At 43.0% G+C, this 18,319-nt stretch overlaps 3 protein-coding genes across 8 annotated transcripts; all 3 read left to right on the top strand.

Moving 5' to 3' along the window:
- The first annotated feature begins 1,361 nt into the window (after window positions 1-1,361).
- Window positions 1,362-4,518, top strand: LOC4336791 (uncharacterized protein At4g15970). The gene is made up of 4 exons (XM_015780318.3): window positions 1,362-1,705; window positions 2,756-3,121; window positions 3,409-3,827; window positions 3,953-4,518. Exons 1-4 carry the CDS (start codon window positions 1,487-1,489, stop codon window positions 3,972-3,974), a joined length of 1,026 nt encoding a protein of 341 aa, XP_015635804.1. The 5' UTR covers window positions 1,362-1,486; the 3' UTR covers window positions 3,975-4,518.
- A 282-nt stretch (window positions 4,519-4,800) lies between these two features.
- On the top strand, window positions 4,801-10,800 carry LOC4336790 (glutamate receptor 3.1-like). Of its 2 annotated transcripts, NM_001402415.1 has the most exons (15): window positions 4,838-5,301; window positions 5,394-5,486; window positions 5,639-5,712; window positions 5,878-5,936; window positions 6,004-6,052; window positions 6,579-6,673; window positions 7,478-7,512; window positions 7,581-7,682; window positions 8,101-8,159; window positions 8,240-8,414; window positions 9,206-9,379; window positions 9,567-9,678; window positions 9,797-9,854; window positions 9,948-10,053; window positions 10,391-10,800. In NM_001402415.1, the coding sequence occupies exons 1-15, from the start codon at window positions 4,921-4,923 to the stop codon at window positions 10,589-10,591; spliced, it is 1,773 nt and encodes a 590-aa protein (NP_001389344.1). In that variant the 5' UTR covers window positions 4,838-4,920; the 3' UTR covers window positions 10,592-10,800. The 2 variants fall into 2 exon arrangements, with proteins under 2 accessions (XP_066165280.1, NP_001389344.1); XM_066309183.1 differs by lacking the exon at window positions 9,206-9,379 and having other exon boundaries at window positions 4,801-5,301; window positions 10,391-10,747.
- Window positions 10,801-12,108: 1,308 nt separating this feature from the next.
- On the top strand, window positions 12,109-16,838 carry GLR3.1 (Glutamate receptor 3.1). 5 transcript variants are annotated; one of them, NR_175257.1, is made up of 8 exons: window positions 12,109-12,319; window positions 12,711-13,074; window positions 13,175-14,343; window positions 14,447-14,526; window positions 14,604-14,881; window positions 15,028-15,059; window positions 15,159-15,565; window positions 16,064-16,838. NR_175257.1 is itself a non-coding variant. In NM_001402416.1 (7 exons), exons 2-7 carry the CDS (start codon window positions 12,816-12,818, stop codon window positions 16,550-16,552), a joined length of 2,817 nt encoding a protein of 938 aa, NP_001389345.1. In that variant the 5' UTR covers window positions 12,109-12,319; window positions 12,711-12,815; the 3' UTR covers window positions 16,553-16,838. The 5 variants fall into 5 exon arrangements, 3 of the variants coding, with proteins under 3 accessions (NP_001389345.1, XP_066165238.1, XP_066165237.1); NR_175258.1 differs by having other exon boundaries at window positions 14,438-14,526; NM_001402416.1 differs by having other exon boundaries at window positions 13,175-14,526.
- The last annotated feature ends 1,481 nt before the right edge of the window (window positions 16,839-18,319 follow it).

The raw sequence follows: 18,319 nt of genomic DNA, 5'->3' as shown, positions 1-18,319 counted from the left end.
CGTGCACAGGAGGGGTGTCCATGGCGGTTGCCGGTCGGAGGAGGAAGAAGGCCCTGACAGGTCGGCGGCGGAAGGGAGAAAAAATAAAAAAAAAATTACATGTCATCATCCATGTAGTATGCCACGTAGGCAAGACCACAGTCAAATAAGGTTTTGGACTGGGATGAGATATTAAATCAAGTTTACGAATTTCGATACGTGTTTTGTAAGTTTATGGATCTTAGTAAGTACTCGCCGTCAGTAGGGGTGGATAAAAAGCTCGGGCTCGTGAGCTTAGCTCGGGCTTGGCTTGAGCTCGTAAAGCTTGGCTCGGCTTGAAAACTAAACGAGCCGAGCTCGAGCTGCCTCCATGGCTCGCTTCTAAATCGAGCCGAGCCCAAGCTGCTCGCAAGCCGCTCGTGAAGCTTGTCGAGCTTGTGAAAAAAATGGCCTGGCCCATTAACAGCTGATTTGGCCCATGAAAAACTCTAACCTCACCGTTCCTCTCCCACTCCCTCGTCATTTCCTTCCCTAGACCCCTTCTCACGCCGCCAGCCCGTCACACCGAGTCCAACGCCTTTCAACGCGCGCGCGACAGGCGACACCGCTCGAGGCCTAGGGCGCGACCGCGCGAGGCTCCCTGCGCCGCCTCCCTCCCCTATGCTTTCCTCCCCAGCTCCGCTCGACGCTCCCTGCGCCGACCTTCCCTGACTCGATGTTGTTCATCACCTCGCCGAGACACCAACCCACCGACGGCAGTTTTCGCTGCGACGAGCCCAGGATGAAGAGGTTTTGGGATGTGTTTTCTTATTTTTCTTATGCATGTAGCAATAGCATGTTGTGGTCTTAGCACTTGTGGTCTATTGGTCTTGTGATTGTAGAGCAATAGTACGTGTAGTATGTGCGTGATGAATTGATAATAGAAAGATTAAGGCAAATAAATCAAAATTGTCGTACCAGTAGTGTATGTATGATGTATCTGTGACTTTGTGTTACTGTTAGTGCTATACTTCACTCTTTTTTAGTTGTTCTTGCTACTGCATTGCAATTTGCATTATTTGAGGCCTACATGACCTGTAGGAGTTTGATCCTGATGCATACTTGACGTTTACTTGTTGAAAATTGATTGCTTTGTTGTTGTAGTGTTTACTTACTGCTAGCATCACAAGCCGGCTCGAGCTGGCTCGAGCTTTGAAACGAGCCGAGCCAAGCTGCTGTTTTAGTTCGTTTAGTTAATCAAACCGAGCCAATCCAAGCCTGTTCTTTGCCAAGCTTTCCTCGGCTCGTTTCCACCCCTAGCCGTCAGTGTATTTCACTCATCAATTAAATTAGGCGGTTGATACTGAGTACGAATAGCCACGAGTCAGTCCGCGTACTTTACTATACTTTAGCCATTCCACATCAGTCCGTGCCGCTCTCTGCCCATTCTCTTCTCCACGGCAAACCACCACCGGCGTCACCAGCCCACCACCGGTCTCCACCGCCACCCTTTTCTCCGAATCCCGACATGGAGAGGCCTCCGCGCAGGCCCTCCGCCGCGCGCCCGCGCCCGCGCTCCCTCCAGCGAGCCGCCGCGGCGCTCTTCCTCGCCATCTTCGTCGCGCTGCCCTTCGCCGTGCTGTACCGTGGCCCCGTGTCGCGGTCGCTGCACGACTCGTGGGAGTGGGACCCGCTGCCTTCGCTCGACGCATCCGAGGAGGACGGCGCCGCCCGGGATGATGATCTGGTAATCCTGCCCCCTCCCTTCCTACTGATGGCGTTCGTTTGGTTCCCAATTTTTAGTGTAACTGCTCTGGAACTGGAATGATATCCACTGTTAAACCATGAACGAACAACGATAAATTTTGGTAGTACTTCTGCTCAAAAAGGAGAAAAAAAAACATTGGTCCTCTCCTCTTAGTTTTGTGAATGTCAGGTAGGGTTTAATAAGTTCGCAGTGCGGTGTTGTTCGTGGATTCATTTATGATCAGTTCATGTGGTTGGATTTTGCGATCTCGTGTAGTGTAGTCTAATTTAGAGCTGTTACTGCCAATGCGTAATGACATATTGTGTTCACAATACTTAGTAGTGGCTGCACTAGAGATGTGTTATCTTGAAGGGTTTATCTTAGGATGAAGCAATTCTATCCAGTTGGGTTTAGATGTTATAGTAAACACACACGAGTAAATGCAGATGGTGTTGTTGTGTTAAAAGACAGAAGAACAGTGAACACATATGTGATAGCCAGAACCTTCCAATCTGTTTTTCAGTTTGAACATGGGAATCACTTCCACCTAGTGAAATACTCCCTCTGTTTGGGACGGTGGGAGTAGATGTTACTGACGCGGTAGTGTCTGCTCTAGGTGTCATTGACATGTGGATAACTTCATTGAATTTTGTAAGAGAAGTAGATTACTGTTTTTCTCCACCATAGTAATGTCAGAAAGTTTGGTACCTTACATATTTGCTTTGTTTCAGCTGATTATTAACGGATGTTTTCACATTGAACAATTGACTAGGTTGGCAATTGAAAGGCCAACATGGCTTTTGATTGCAGGACTTTAGGAAAATTTAAGAAAGTAATAATGACCCTAAGTTTTTTTATTGTTTATCTTAGCTGTCAATGTTACATTTCAGATTTCATTTTAGCTGTATGTTTCATGTATTCATTGTCCCCTAGGCCCTAATAGTCCAAATTCAGAATAACCATCTTAATTTTTGAACTACTTTTTATGTGATCATTTGCGCGGCCACTTTCCAGTTAACTTTCTCCTTTTATTTAATTGTATCCTTCTAGGACAGTCAAGATCTGAAACTCGAGCAAGTCCTGCAGAAAGCCTCAATGGGAGATAACACGGTTATATTGACCACTCTTAATTCTGCATGGGCTTCTCCTGGCTCAGTGATAGACCTATTCATTGACAGTTTTCGATCTGGTGTTAGAACAAGTTCACTTATAAACCATCTTGTCATTATAGCATTTGATTGGAATGCTTACAAGCAATGTCTCAAGATCCATCCTTATTGCTTTGCTCTCGGAACTGATGGTGTGGATTTCTCTGAGGAGAAGAGGTTCTTGACTTCTGGGTATCTGGAGATGATGTGGAAAAGGATAGATTTCTTGCGGCTGGTCCTGGAAAGTGGTTTTAGCTTCATATTCTCGGTAAATTCTGTTGCATGCAGTTCAGTCACCATTGATAAATAGTTATTCCCATTTTGCAAATTCCAACAGCAAGTGATTCGGCTTTGTTACTAACCATGATGAGATTACTATTTTCTTTTGTTCATAATATGATCGCTAGTTGTTTCAAAACAATGATGAAATGGAGGTGTCTTTTGGTTGTCACTTTCATATACTTATTTTCCATTTATTTTGATAAATTTCAGGATGCAGATATCATGTGGTTTCGCAGTCCGTTTCCTTATTTTTATCCTGATGGCGATTTTCAGATTGCTTGTGACCACTATTTTGGGAATGCAACTGATCTGAGAAACATTGCTAATGGAGGCTTCAACTACGTGAAATCAAATGAACGAAGCATAGAGTTTTACAGTTTCTGGTATTCCTCACGATTGAGATATCCTGGCCTTCATGATCAGGATGTATTTAATGTCATCAAGCACGACCCTTATGTTTCAGATATTGGACTGAAAATTAAGTTTTTGAGTACTTCATACTTTGGTGGATTTTGTGAACCAAGCAGAGATCTAAACAAAGTTTGCACCATGCACGCTAACTGTTGCATTGGACTGCAAAGCAAGGTACATGATCTAAGAGTTATGATGGAAGATTGGAGGAGTTATTTGTCCTTACCTCCAAGCTTGAAAAGATTGAGTGCATTGGCATGGAGGGTGCCGCAAAATTGCAGGTATTAGAACCAACCTTGAAATCCAATTTAGATTGTTTCAAATGGAAAATACAATTAAATGAAGTTCAACTAAAATCTTTCTTTCACATTGTTTTCATGTTGCATCTGAGCATTTTTTTTGGCAGCCTTTCTTGGTCACACCAATAAAACGTCCTTATGGACAGCAAAAAGAAATGAAAATGGTGAAGCCCGCCGAAAGCGCTCTGCCTTCCCCCCGAAAGAACCTTCAGCTAAACATCTAAACAGTGTGACGAGATTCTGATTGAAAGGTCGCGGTAAGTTTTGCCAAACACTTCGGAGATCCTTGACAATATAGAGCGGAGTTGCCGGACCGCTCTGGAAAAATACACTACAAGGATGGAGCGGCCTTAGCACTGCTCCTCAGCTCCGCTGGCTGTACCGAACGGGCCTTCAGACTTCAGTGACAACCAGCTTCATTTGGCTACGAGAAAAGGAGTGCCTGCTTCTTCAAGGAAAACTGAAGCAATTACACCGTCTTGAAAAGCAAGACTGCTGCAATGGATCTGTCAAGAGTAAAATGGAAAAAAAAGAATGTATATCCTGGTTGATTTCATAGGTAAGTTTGAAAACTGGATGCTCTTTTTTTTCCTGTGTTAGAACAATTTTGTTAGATGGATAGATGTATGAAATATGAAAAAAATGAATGGCCTAGTCTCGCGATTTTCAAATATGAATTCAAGTTCAGCTGTGTTAGATGGCTAGATGCACGCCAAGCCGCCGAGTACCGTGCACCTTTGCAAAGCATATTGAAAGCTGCATAACTGGGTGAGCCATCCTTGGGCCAGATCAAGTAATTGGGCGGACTCTAGACCGAAATTGTTGTTGGCGAGGGGTAATATTTTGGGCCTGTGGCATAGCCCATGGGGCCGAATTACAGACCCATTTTCCTTCATTCTAGGCCTTTGCCTTATGGCCCTAACTGACATATGGGACCCAGTTGCCAGTGTCATCCGTCAATAAACCCCAGAACCCGCGTCCGCGAACAATTCCTCTCCCCAGCCTCGCCGCCCGGCCGCACCTCGTCCCCTCGCCTCGCCGCCGCCTCCTCCCCCACGCGCGCGGTCGTCCAGCCATGGGGAGATCGTCGTCGGCGACGGCGGCGGGAAGTAAGAAGCGGAGGTCCAAAACCGGAGCTCTAACCCTAGGGGAGGTGAAGACGCTTGGCGAGGAGCTCCTCTCGTCGCGCGCCAACCTCAACCACGCCCCCACCCTCCTCGCGCTCCTCTCCCCCTCCGCGCCGCTGGACCTCGCGCTGGAGGCGCTCATCTCGCTCCAGTCGTTCTTCGTGCCCCTCCTCCCTTCCATCCCCTCCGCCGCCGCCACGGCCGCCGCGGCCGCGGGGGATGCAGACCCCGAGCTTGTGTTTAGGTCCTGGTTGCGGAAGCGTTTCGACGAGCTCGTTGCGGCGCTCGTCGAGCTCACCGTGTCTCCGCACAGTGATGATGCAATCAGGGTGAGTGCTGCTGCAGCACCTATTCATTTGTGTGCTCGGTTGATGGTTTGATGGTGAATGGTTCGATTAGCATGCTCCTTTGTTCACTGTAGGATCTGGCACTTGATGCGCTCATGGATTTCGTGAAGCTGGGCAAGGATGGGAGATTCCAGTCGGCAATTTACCACAAGTTTATCCACAATTTGGTGAGTTTTTATCCTCTCATGCTGTTGCATCGGTGTGAAATTGGGGAAATACTATAATACTAGCAGTATTTAGGGGTGGTTTGGCTGAGAAGTGAACTCGTGGACTAGTTTTTACTGTTCGCTTGCTGCTAAGTTTGCCTGTTTTTGTGCAGATTCATGCTACCGACTCAATTGATCCTTTGCTAGAGTTGCTTGGACCAAAGTACTTCATATACACTGATGTTTGGTATGTCGTGGTCACCTTTTGAGTAATTTTTGCTGTACTTTAGTATCTGGTCCTGATAATCTTACCTTGAGTGCTTTGCTAACTTGTTCTGCAGTATTTCTACCATGCATTTTTTTAATGTTTTCTTGTAATATACTTAATTGTTTTCTCCATTTGCTTCTGTAGTTACTTCACTTACACTAGCTTAGACAAGATCGCCAGCAGTATAGGCAATAAAGCCACCGGTAATACCCTCTCTCGTTAAAAAATATAACTTATTACAAACTAGTTACCTCATTCTATTCTTATCAGGTTCTGAAAAGAGTGTCTTGCATAGTGGCGATGATGGGCCAGAAGACAGGTATGCTTAAGCTCTTTTACATGATACATATATTAAGATTGGATGATTGTGATCATAAATTCATAGTATTACCTATGGTAAGATCCAACCAATATACCATTGTGCATTGCATTAAATGAGCGTTTCAAATGCCTGCACGCAAATGTTTTGCAGTATTGCTTCGAAAGAAAAAGGTAAGCTGGGAAAGCTTTGTTGTTGTTTTACATGTTCATGTGATCCATCTCTGCCTGTTAAGGAACAATTGGTACTCTGATGTGTTGCTTGTACTTCATGCTTGCATTTCTGTGTTGGTGTGTTCTTGGAAAGTACAATGGCATGTGCTTTTCAAAGTTTTACCCCTGCAATATCATTTGAAGACTTGCAGGTAGTGATCTATGTTGTGAATTATTTTGATCGTGTAATTGTTTGATTTAGATATCCCATAAAACACTTGTAGTGTGATTTGCCAATGTTTATACATTTCTAGTTTTTAACAACTTTCTTAGTCCCATTTATATTCTTCTGATCTTCTCTCTTGCTATAACAGAGGCACTATTTATGTACGCAATATATACAATACTTTGGCGCATATTCCTGCCTTGGATTTTCAGGAGTCAAAGTTTAATATGTGGAGTACTGTTGGTGAGTCTTTTAACTCTTTTGAAGGCTCTATTTTCCAGTATGTAAAAATACTTACAGTTGTCCTTTTATACATTGCATTCCCTTTTTCATGTATGTCCTTATCTATTGAAGAACCTTGAGACCCATTTTCTGTTAGGGGTAGGCAGATATAAACCATTAACTGAAGGCTGAACGAACTTAAGTAGCAGTTTGTCTGGTGGCAGGTTTGGTTTTTATAATTGGCTGCTTCGGTGTTTGGTTGGAAGATCAGTACTTATCTCCCGTAAATCTCCTATAAACCGAGCCTCCTGATAAAACCGAGGACAGTGTTCTCAACAGATAGAGCGCGTGGGAGACCGTGCCCTTTCGTCGCATGATTTTTGCTGACGGTGGCTCCACGCACACGCCCTCGCATGATTCAAGCAGCGGACCCTTGTGGGATCTGGCAGACTACTGCCCAATGGCCATCACACATAGGTGGGGCGGAAGCAGATTGTTCGGTCGGTTTCTTTAGTAAAAAAAACAAAACCAAATCGAAGTAGTTTGGTTTTTCCCTGATGAGATCGGTTGGTGTTTCTTAAAAGCCAAAAATCCACCAAGCGGTAAAAATCGAACCGAAGAACCTGGACGCCCACCCCTACTTTCTGTAATTGTTGAATTCTCTCTCACAAAGACACCCACATGTCTCATAGTCATTGTTCCTTTTGAATGTTCTACTTGCCTACTTCACTTATCCATCTCCGCTCCTTTTCATTTGTTGGTCTTTGCTATGCAACATTGTTGGAATAGTGATGTTATTCTGACTTCTCTTTTTTGTTTGTGAAGGCCTTTCTTCCAAAGGAGAAAAGAACTCATCTGAGGTACTTCATATACACTTCATGAAGTAAACTGCAACTTTGCCTAGTGACTAAGCTTTAACGTTCTGCAGGACTGCTCTGCTACTTACATTAACAAAAAACTCAAATCAAAGTTCAGCAAAGCCTGGATATCCTTTCTCAAGCTGCCACTTCCGCTTGATGTGTACAAGGAGGTTAATCTCTAATTTATCTTAAAGCAATTAGAAATGATGTGATGCTGCTATCTCTCTCTTTTTTTTTCTTGGCTTGAAACCAGACCTTCGCCCTTTCAACATTCTACAATAAGTAGCAATTGGTCTCAATTGCTTCATCTTTAACTTTTTATGAATGGTATAAGTGTTGCATGAGCACTCTTGCAACAGCAATTTTTCCGAGGATGTAATTTACTTATTTACATGTAGCCTTATGGACTTAGTTTACTTGGAGTACTGTAATAATTCAATGGCCAATTAGGGTGATGTAACTATTTGTTCAACAAATTTTGTTGTTTGCTGTTGCCACACTAAGAATTTTGGTCTTGTTTTGTGATACTGCCTTCTTTTAGTGCACATTAACTGCGAGTACTGAGCAGTGATGATCTATAAATTGCAGGTCCTTGCAACAATTCATAAGAATGTAATTCCTTCAATGTCGAACCCGGCCATCTTGTGGTAGGTTATTCCATTTGATCTGCATATTTGTTTGACACCATTAATAGAATTCTCATAACCTCTGTATTTTGGTGTTGAAGTGATTTCTTGACTAGATCATATGACATTGGTGGTGTTATCAGTGTGATGGCCCTAAGTGGTCTTTTCATTCTTATGACACAACATGGCCTGGAATATCCAAAATTCTATGACAAACTCTATGCATTACTGACTCCTGCTGTTTTCATGGCGAAACATCGGGCAGTTTTCTTGCAAGTAAGTATCTCAGTAAATATGATGTGGCATTATCATCTGTTAATCAAGTCATGTCAAGTGTAAACTGATTGCAGCTTGGACTGTTACTCCACCAACACTTTCTATCGTCTTAATAAAATGACTGCCACACCCAGCATCACGTTTTTGAAGGCGTTCTGTAGGATTTCTATAAATCTAATTTTTGTAGATATCCATTTTCCAGCAATCTGTAATATACTTGGTTAGGTCTTAGGCAGTAATCACTCGTCAGGCGGTACAGTAGCAGAATACCCAATCTTGATGTGATAGCTAAAAAGAGAATTAATCATGCAAAAGGTTTATACCAGTTATGGCATATTAGACTTGTTGACTAACCTGATGCCTGCAGCCTCCCACATCCAAATACACCTGTGGTCTTTTTAATATCCATCGGATTGGATAATGGGAACCAAGGAGGGGTATGTTTGCCACCTGCTTTGGCATTGTTTGTCACTCGCTTTATTCTCTTAAGCCACAACTTGCAGCCATTGAGTGACATTCTATAAATTGTGGTTGTGGAAAAAGAGATGGCACTTGACACCCTTAATTCATGTAGACTCATGGGTGCAACTAAGCGAATCAAGGCACTAAATTGTCACCCATATGTTTGAGCTATGAACCACCAATCTTCAATCCATGAATCAACTCGATAATACAAGTTAATATGAGATTTTTTTTGTGCATATTTCTTTTTTTAAGGATTATTTTATTATTCTTACCATCTATTATGGATTTCCTTTTTACATTTTTTGACTTTTTTTTTAAAATTGCAGCTTCTGGATGCATGTCTGAAATCTTCATATCTTCCTGCATATCTTGCTGCCGCGTTTGCAAAAAGATTGAGTAGACTAACCCTTTCAGTTCCACCTGCTGGCGCTCTTATTATTATTGCTTTAATTCACAATCTACTGCGGAGACACCCGTCAATAAATTTTTTGGTCCATTGGGTATGTTACTTGTTGTACCCTTTGGTGCATATATATAATATATAGTAGCTGCTGATTGATATCCTTCCCTGGGCAGCCACTTTGTGCCAACAAAGTGAATGGCATCATGTTCATGTAGTCCACATTCTATGTTCTTTTTTGTGTTGTTCCGTAAGCTGTTTGTATTGCTCTTCTGAATAATTTTCAGGAAATTGATGCAAATGATTCTGAAATCTTTAACGAAGCTAGTCAACGTAAGAAGGTTGGCGCTGATCCTTTCAACAATGAAGAGACTGACCCTGCAAAGTCTGGTGCAATGCGTAAGTGATACCTGTATCAAACATATTTTTCTTCATTTCATTTCTTTGCAATCCTGAATTCCTAAGTTGTCAGTGGTTTTCTGCATACCATGTACTAATACTTGAAAATGCACAACAGGAAGTTCTCTATGGGAAATAGACACACTGCGCCATCATTACTCTCCTGCTGTTTCAAGGTACCGGGAAGCTTGATGCCCTGTTTCTATGACATCTACATTTCTTGTTTGATTGTTTAGCTCATTTATTGTGATACTGTTAACTATTGTCAGATTCGTTGCTTCACTTGAAAATGATCTCACTGTTCGGGCCAAAACTACTGAGATGAAAATAACGGACTTTAGTTCAGGCTCCTACGCAACAGTTTTCAGAGATGAGGTTTGTCTGTCCGATACCTTACACTATACTCACCCTCGTATGTATGCCTGTATGCATGCACATGTATTTTACACCAATGCGCAAAATATTAGGGATATGTTACATCCAGCGTACCTTTCACTAGATTTCACCATGTGTTCTATGCATATACATATGAACCATGTTTACATGGTTTTTTCTATTGAAATGAATCCGACAAACCTGCTTGTTTTTGGAGTTATTGTTAAACCAAAGTTTAGTCTTGTCACTTGTCTTATCCGCTGCCATTTGAGTGTCTATTATTAAATAATCACTGGGAATTTACTAAAAATCTACCAACCCTGGTTTTGAATTGTAGGTACGACGGCGGATAAAACAAGTTCCCCTTGCTTTCTACAGAACTACACCAACTTGTTTATTTCAAGAGTCAGATTTTCCTGGATGGACTTTTAGGGATCAATTCAAAAACATGGCAGAAACTAGTGTAGAAGGCAATGGGATCAGTACGGTAGATATTAGCAACAGCTCGCCCGCCAAAAGGTTGCGGATGGAGACCTGAGTAGGGACCCAGACAGGGTGTACCATCTTGATCCAAGTTTTGGACCGTTTAAGAGGGGGACCAATGGACCTGTTGTATGGCCTACCATTTTAGTTTCATTTTGTTTTTTTAACATATTGGAAACAATTATGAAATTAAGTTGTTTTTAACAGTCCACCAGTGTTGCAAGTTTTGAACTGAAAGGAGTGAAGTATGAATTACGCGGGTAATCTTTTGCTCTGATTACTACTACCAGTGAAAGATGTAGCCTTGAAAGTTATCAACTCTAGAGTAAATGCCATTTAGCTCAATCATGCGTGCAGATTGTGGATAAAATCAATATTTAATCCATCTCCGTGGATCCTTTGTTGGAATGATCCTCTGTGGGCCTATCTTCTTGCCAATAATTCTCTTAATGGAACAGGCTGGATACTACTGTGGTAGTACTCATTTTGTTTTGACTTTTGAGGAAAACGGTCTGCAATATACTGGTTTTGTGCATTATACTCGTGTCGTTTGGACTTTTTGTGCATTATACTCGTGTTGTTTTGACTTTTGAGAAAAACAATCTGCAATATGGTTTAGACTTTAGAATGCTTGAGACTACCCGGACATCTACATTGAGATGATCGGCGTCTTCGGAAGCAATTCAGATGGTCCGTTCTTGTTCCTTTCTATCAGAACTTCTGAAAGACGCTTTCTATCAGAACTTAAGAAAGACGCTTCTGAAATATCTATGCTGACTAGTCTTTATTGTGTGTTAGTTAACGGAATGCGTACACCAGGAAAGAACACATTCAAAGGAGCACGTCGTTCTCAGAACTCGGAAGAGTTGCTGCAAGCCATGTGCAAAGGATCCAAGACCTAAATGACCGTGATAGGATCCGGAAATTTAACGAGGATGCTACAAATTTCTTCGCTGTCAGATGTGATTGCCGGGCCCAACGTCGTGTCTTCAGTGAACAAATCAGCTTGTGTTGTTTATCACCAAGTCATTGTACTGATGTTGTTGTTCTTGACCTTTTTCAGGTACGTATGTGGGTTTGGATCGTCAAACTATCTTGGCCATCCGAATGCTTAAGCTCGATATCTGCAGATATCTTTGCACAGAAACTCATCTCCTCATCGTTTATACTTAAGCTCATTTGTTTGTTTGTTTGTTTTTGTGTGTGTCGAAGAGAGTTTGTTCTTCACGCGCTGACGCGCACGGGGGTGGGGTCCTTCCGTCCCTGTGAATGATTCGACCTGACGAGATTTGACTGGTACGCAGATAACGAATGCTCTACCACAAATTCATACAAACCAGTATTACTCCGTTTTACATATATCACATGTGTAAAAGCGATGTAGAATGTAGATGCATTTACCATCGGTACGCTTTCGTCTTCCAAGTTCCAACCACATGTTTGATGTGAGGGCCTGAATATTTTCTGAAAAAAAAAGGGGTTAATGATCGTACTTGGCCTGAGAAAGTGACACCTAGGGAGTAGGGACACTCAGTCGTAACATTTCAGGCGGTCATTAACCCATTTTAGTATCTGGGCTCCAAACAGTTGCCATGATATAGCTAGGCGAACTGCAAGCGAGGTCTTGAGAAACAGAACCCGCTGCAGTGGCACATTTGGTGAGGCTTCGGGAGGTCACCAGAATTGTTCCTGTTCACACGGGCTGCTAGTTCTTCACAGCTATCTCGTGTCATCCGAGCAGAAGCAACTACCTACCAATAAGAGGTTGCTTCAGACCCAAATGGTAAGAGGAACTGTACCTGAATCCACATAAAGAAAAGGGGAAAGGGGAGAGGTTCAGTTCCATGGGGATTTGTTTGTTTAAGCTGTATGTGCCACACTTTCTTATTCCTGAAAAGAAGATTGGTTTCCCTCTTCAACTTCATACTCCGATGTTCTTGCCCCTCTATAGCTCATTAAAAAGTTAGTAGTTGAGTTCATCTCAGCTGCTCTTCTTCTGGTTCTTTTATCTTTTGTTTTTTTGGTGGTTCCTTGCAAGTGCTTTTTCTCGAGGAATGTCCCTTTTGGTTCTGTTGCCTGTTGGACCTCAGTTCTTATTTATTTAATGATTTGTGCTCCTCTGTAACCTGGTGTTCTCGCTTTCTAATCTGTAACGCTATACCTGTGCTTAACAGGCATCGTCAGGAATTTTTCCTCGGTTATTCCAGCATGTGCGTTGTTACGTTGAAGGATGAATTCCAAAAGAGCACTACATTAATCCTCTAGGTCACTTTGTCACCATGAAGTTCATTTTCTATCTGTTCAGTATTTTCTGTTGTCTGTGTTCCTGCGCACAAAGCCAAAACATCTCTGGGAGGCCCGATGCAGTGAGAATTGGAGCTCAGTTCGCAAGGAATTCAACAATTGGGAGAGTTGCCGCAGTTGCCGTCCTTGCTGCTGTCAATGACATCAACAATGATTCGAATATCCTTCCGGGAACAAAGCTGGATCTTCATATGCATGATTCCAGTTGCAATCGCTTTCTTGGCATTGTGCAAGGTAATCCATTCGTGCTTTTTCTGCCACTGAGTCAAGCGGACTTATGTTACCACATGGTATAAAACATAACTAGTTTCTTCTTCTTCTTTGCATTTGTCAGCCTTGCAATTCATGGAGAAAGATACAGTGGCAATCATCGGCCCATTGTCTTCTACCACCGCCCATGTCCTTTCTCATCTTGCAAATGAACTCCACGTACCTCTGATGTCCTTTTCTGCAACTGATCCAACTCTTTCGTCACTTGAGTATCCGTTCTTTGTGCGGACTACCGTCAGTGATCAATTTCAAATGACTGCTGTTGCTGACTTAGTTGAGTATTATGGGTGGAAGCAAGTGACAACCATATTTGTGGATAATGATTATGGAAGAAATGCAATATCCTCTTTAGGCGATGAACTTTCCAAGAGGCGATCTAAGATCCTGTATAAAGCTCCATTTAGGCCAGGAGCAAGCAACAATGAAATAGCTGATGTGCTGATCAAGGTTGCAATGATGGAGTCTCGGGTCATCATCCTGCATGCGAATCCCGACTCTGGACTTGTGGTTTTCCAACAAGCACTCAAACTTGGCATGGTATCCAATGGGTATGCGTGGATTGCAACAGATTGGCTCACTTCATACCTTGATCCATCGGTACATCTCGACATTGGATTACTGAGCACAATGCAGGGTGTTCTTACATTGCGTCACCACACTGAAAATACCAGAAGGAAGAGTATGTTGTCTTCAAAATGGAGTGAATTGCTTAAGGAGGATAGTGGTCACAGCAGATTCTTGCTTAGTACTTATGGCCTGTATGCTTATGATACTGTCTGGATGCTTGCTCATGCGCTGGATGCATTTTTCAATAGTGGCGGAAACATTTCTTTCTCTCCTGACCCCAAACTAAATGAAATTTCAGGAAGAGGGTTGAATTTGGAAGCATTGAGTGTCTTTGACGGCGGACAGCTGCTACTAGAAAAAATCCACCAGGTAGACTTCTTGGGTGCAACTGGCCCAGTAAAATTTGATTCAGGTGGTAATCTTATCCAGCCTGCATATGACATTGTCAGCATAATAGGATCTGGTTTGCGGACAGTTGGTTACTGGTCCAACTATTCTGGGCTATCAGTTATATCTCCTGAGACTCTCTACAAGAAACCAGCAAATCGTACTAGAGAAACTCAAAAACTTCATGATGTGATCTGGCCAGGTGAGACTATAAATAAGCCTCGGGGATGGGTTTTTCCTAACAATGGAAATGAGATAAAGATTGGAGTTCCCGATAGGGTAAGTTACCGTCAATTTGTATCAGTTGATAGTGAAACTGGAATGGTGCGGGGACTCTGTATTGATGTGTTTGTCGCTGCAATAAACTTGTTAGCATATCCAGTTCCGTATAGGTTTGTACCTTTTGGGAACAACAGGGAGAATCCAAGCTATTCGGAGCTTATCAATAAAATTATAACAGATGTAAGTCCTAATTCTGAAACTTGCATCATGCTTATCAGCTTATGATTGATTGGTTTATGTGTATCTTTCATGGCTAGGACTTTGATGCTGTGGTAGGCGATGTAACTATCATCACAAATCGAACAAAGGTTGTTGATTTCACTCAGCCATATGTGTCGTCTGGGCTTGTGGTCCTTACCTCTGTTAAGAGGCAGAACTCGGGTGGATGGGCCTTTCTGCAGCCATTCACGATCAAGATGTGGACCGTCACTGGACTGTTCTTTCTTATCATAGGGACAGTAGTTTGGATGCTTGAACATAGAATCAATGATGAATTCCGTGGCCCTCCTGCGAAACAGCTTATTACTGTGTTCTGGTAAGGCTATAATTTCGTCAGTTTGTATTTATCGCGTGTACAATTCCTGCAAATATCATTCCATGTTTTCTGTCACCATTATCCAGATTCTTGGACGATGAACTGGTTTTATTTGCCTGACACTTCATGTTCTACTTACTTTGCAGGTTCAGTTTCTCAACTCTGTTTTTCGCACACAGTGAGTGAAACGACAGCTTGTCACATTCTCGACATTTTCAATAACCATGATGGAATTTTCCAGCTCATAGGAGCTACTCTTTCTTCTATGTTTATACAGGAGAGGACACCAGGAGCACTCTCGGCCGCTTCGTGATCATCATATGGCTGTTCGTCGTTCTGATCATCCAGTCGAGCTACACTGCCAGCCTGACCTCCATACTCACCGTGCAGCAGCTCACGTCGCCGATCACCGGGATCGACAGCTTGATCACCAGCGACGTTCCCATCGGGTTTCAGGTCGGGTCCTTCGCGGAGAACTACCTCGCCCAGGAGCTCGGCGTTGCCCACTCGAGGCTTAAGGCGCTCGGCTCACCAGAGGAGTACAAGAAGGCACTTGACCTTGGCCCCAGCAAAGGAGGCGTTGCGGCCATCGTCGACGAGCGCCCGTACATTGAGCTCTTCTTGTATCAGAACCCTAAGTTCGCCGTCGTGGGCTCCGAGTTCACCAAGAGCGGCTGGGGCTTCGTGAGTTCTCCTCTTTTTTCTCTCACAGTTTGACAGTGGGAGATGGATTATCTAATTCAGGGGACATCTATCTTTTCTTACATTTTTCTTACATGTCAACTAAATAACCATTAAGTTTTTTTAAAAAAATTAACAACATGCATGGTTAAATTTGATCACTTCAAGTTCAAAAAAAACAAATTAAACTAAAAATAGTTAACATACTTGCAATTATAATTGTTATCGTTCGTAGTTATACTTGTTATTTTATTATTATTTTTTTAGATAAGTTTGTTATTTTATTATAACTTGTAGAGGTTGAATTTACACTTGCATTATTCTATAGTGATATGTTTTATAAATCTATATTATTAAAAAAATATTTTTTTATAACTATTTAGATGGTATGCAAGAAATGATTGATATCTTCGGGGAGATGAAAACACTTTCCTTTTGATAGTGAGTTCCATGCTTTTTTTTTTCTCATCTCATGCAAAACGTGTGTACGATTATTGTTAGGCGTTCCCGAGGGACTCGCCGCTGTCAGTGGACCTGTCGACGGCGATCCTGGAGCTGTCGGAGAACGGCGACCTGCAGAGGATCCACGACAAGTGGCTGGCGAGCGACATGTCGTCCATGTCGCAGGCCAGCGAGCTGGATCAGGATCCGGACCGGCTGGACGTGTACAGCTTCTCGGCGCTGTTCCTCATCTGCGGCCTCGCCTGCATCTTCGCCCTCGCCATACACGCCTGCAACCTCTTCTACCAGTACTCCCGCCACGCCGCGGAGGAGGACCCCGCTGCGCTGCAGCCGTCCGCCAGCGACGGCAGCCGCTCCCTCTCCCGGCGCAGCAAGCTCCAGTCCTTCCTGTCCTTCGCCGACCGCCGGGAAGCCGACATCCGGAGGGCGGCCAAGGAGAAGGCGTCTGGTCTGGGCGGCAGCGGAGGGTCCATGAGCGGCGTCAGCTTCACGTCAAGCGGCAGCGGCAGCACCACCGCTTCATGCTAAAGCCTTGATAATTAGTTAATTTTCAGGTTAATTACTTTACCTCTCCTTGTGCTGCAGAATTGTAGAGATACGTAAGCACATTGGAACTTTTGCTGCGCTCCGGCGCTTACTGAAACACTAGTATAGCAATATACTGAAACACATTGGAGTAACATTTTGATCGACTAAAACGGCACGACCTACTATGATCATGGTGCATGATTTCACGGACAGACTGTGGAACAATATCCTCTACCCTAAGCCACTAACTTTGGGTTACTAATAACATATTAATCCACTTTGTTACATATTTATATGTCAGTGATCTAAAGTTAATCCGCATTGCGTCCATAGACTGTACGGCATGAATCTGGCAAATGGATTGGGCTGGATTGATAGTTTGGGCCTCTAGAGTTGTACAAATTCTGACACTTGTACTCGTACTCCCTCCATCCCACAGTATAAGGGATTTTGAATTTTTATTTGCAACGTTTGGCCGTTCGTCTTATTCAATTTTTTTTTGCAAATATAAAAAATGAAAAGTTGTGCTTAAAGTACTGTGGATAATAAAGTAAGTCACAAATAAAATAAATAATAATTTCAATTTTTTTTGAATAAGACGAGTGATTAAACGTTACAAGAAAAACTCAAAATCCTTTATATTATGGGACGGGAGTAGAAGTTAAGGCCACCAGCTTGGACTCGGCTGTATCTCTGGCCTCTGCGGCGTTTTTCCCATGTAAACCATGATGGATTTGATGGTGAAGCCACGCGCCCATGATGAGGCGTTGAGGATGGGCATGATTCACTCACTCAACTGTTTCAGCCCCTCTTCATTGGGGAGCTCATTCTCTCTCGTCCCATTGGTTGCTTGCTCGTGACCGTGAGTTGTCCATACTCCATAGGCGAGAGAGCTATAAAGACGAGCTCGTGGCGCCACACTATTCCAGATAGCTGGATGATGTACAGACAACAGCAATCACATTCATGGCTCTGCATTGTGCAACACATAGTACACACTCTACTCCGTACGTGTATCCTACAGTTCTGCACAGTGGATTACTATCATTTGCAGAAGCCACTGCTATACTGGAAAGAAAGAGAGGGAAATTGCTTTTTTACTGCTAACTCCGTTTCACAACATAAGTCATTCTATCATTTCTCACATTTATATTGATATATATATATTAGCATAAATATAAATGTGGAAAATATTAGAATGACTTACACTATAAAACGGAGGGAGTACTAACTAACCTGACCTGTTGGGGGTGTTACTTCGCAGACACTGGAAAAACATCCTGAAAGTTCATTCCACAAAAGGCCAACCAGAGAAAGGCCAAGAGCACTATGCCGACGAACAATCAAACAAATGGCTGATGCTTTTGGATCTGAAACTGTCTGAACAACACCAAAATTTTTCATGTCAAGTCATTTCGGGAATTGTCGGGTGCCAGCTTCACGTACCTGTTGGTGTTGGGTTTAGGTGCATTTGCGTGCATATTTTCTCTTACTCCGACATGAGCGAAGCCGTCCACATGCGTGTTACATTAGTTTAGATAGCACAAATATTCCCAAGATAAAAAAAATAGAGGACTTATATTGGCACAATATCACAAGTTAACAAACAAAATAATGATAATTTTCACACAGACGAGAGGGGTGACCAACCAACGCACGCATCACGTTCCACGGACACGATTCGATTATGTTCTTTCCCCGGGGAAAAAAAACAGAAAACGATTTGTGTCCGGTTCAAAGAATTATTCGCCGTGTCTGAAAGTGTAC

This window comes from Oryza sativa, chromosome 4 (genome assembly GCF_034140825.1).
Source record: "Oryza sativa Japonica Group chromosome 4, ASM3414082v1".
NCBI classification, from domain to species: Eukaryota; Viridiplantae; Streptophyta; class Magnoliopsida; order Poales; family Poaceae; genus Oryza; species Oryza sativa.
The sequence above is the reverse complement of the archived record's forward strand: the minus strand, read 5'-3'. Positions and strand labels throughout refer to the sequence as shown.

Bases quoted from the DNA above. Each gene is read 5' to 3' on its own strand.
- LOC4336790 (NM_001402415.1), top strand. From the start codon at position 4,921: ATGGGGAGATCGTCGTCGGCGACGGCGGCGGGAAGTAAGAAGCGGAGG. The intron at 5,713-5,877 runs GTATGTCGTGGT...TTGCTTCTGTAG, and splicing joins TTCATATACACTGATGTTTG to TTACTTCACTTACACTAGCT. The intron at 10,054-10,390 runs GTTTGTCTGTCC...TTTGAATTGTAG, and splicing joins CAACAGTTTTCAGAGATGAG to GTACGACGGCGGATAAAACA.
- LOC4336791 (XM_015780318.3), top strand. From the start codon at position 1,487: ATGGAGAGGCCTCCGCGCAGGCCCTCCGCCGCGCGCCCGCGCCCGCGC. The intron at 1,706-2,755 runs GTAATCCTGCCC...GTATCCTTCTAG, and splicing joins CCGCCCGGGATGATGATCTG to GACAGTCAAGATCTGAAACT. The intron at 3,828-3,952 runs GTATTAGAACCA...TTTTTTTGGCAG, and splicing joins AGGGTGCCGCAAAATTGCAG to CCTTTCTTGGTCACACCAAT.
- GLR3.1 (NM_001402416.1), top strand. From the start codon at position 12,816: ATGAAGTTCATTTTCTATCTGTTCAGTATTTTCTGTTGTCTGTGTTCC. The intron at 14,527-14,603 runs GTAAGTCCTAAT...TTTCATGGCTAG, and splicing joins TCAATAAAATTATAACAGAT to GACTTTGATGCTGTGGTAGG. The intron at 15,060-15,158 runs GTGAGTGAAACG...ATGTTTATACAG, and splicing joins AACTCTGTTTTTCGCACACA to GAGAGGACACCAGGAGCACT.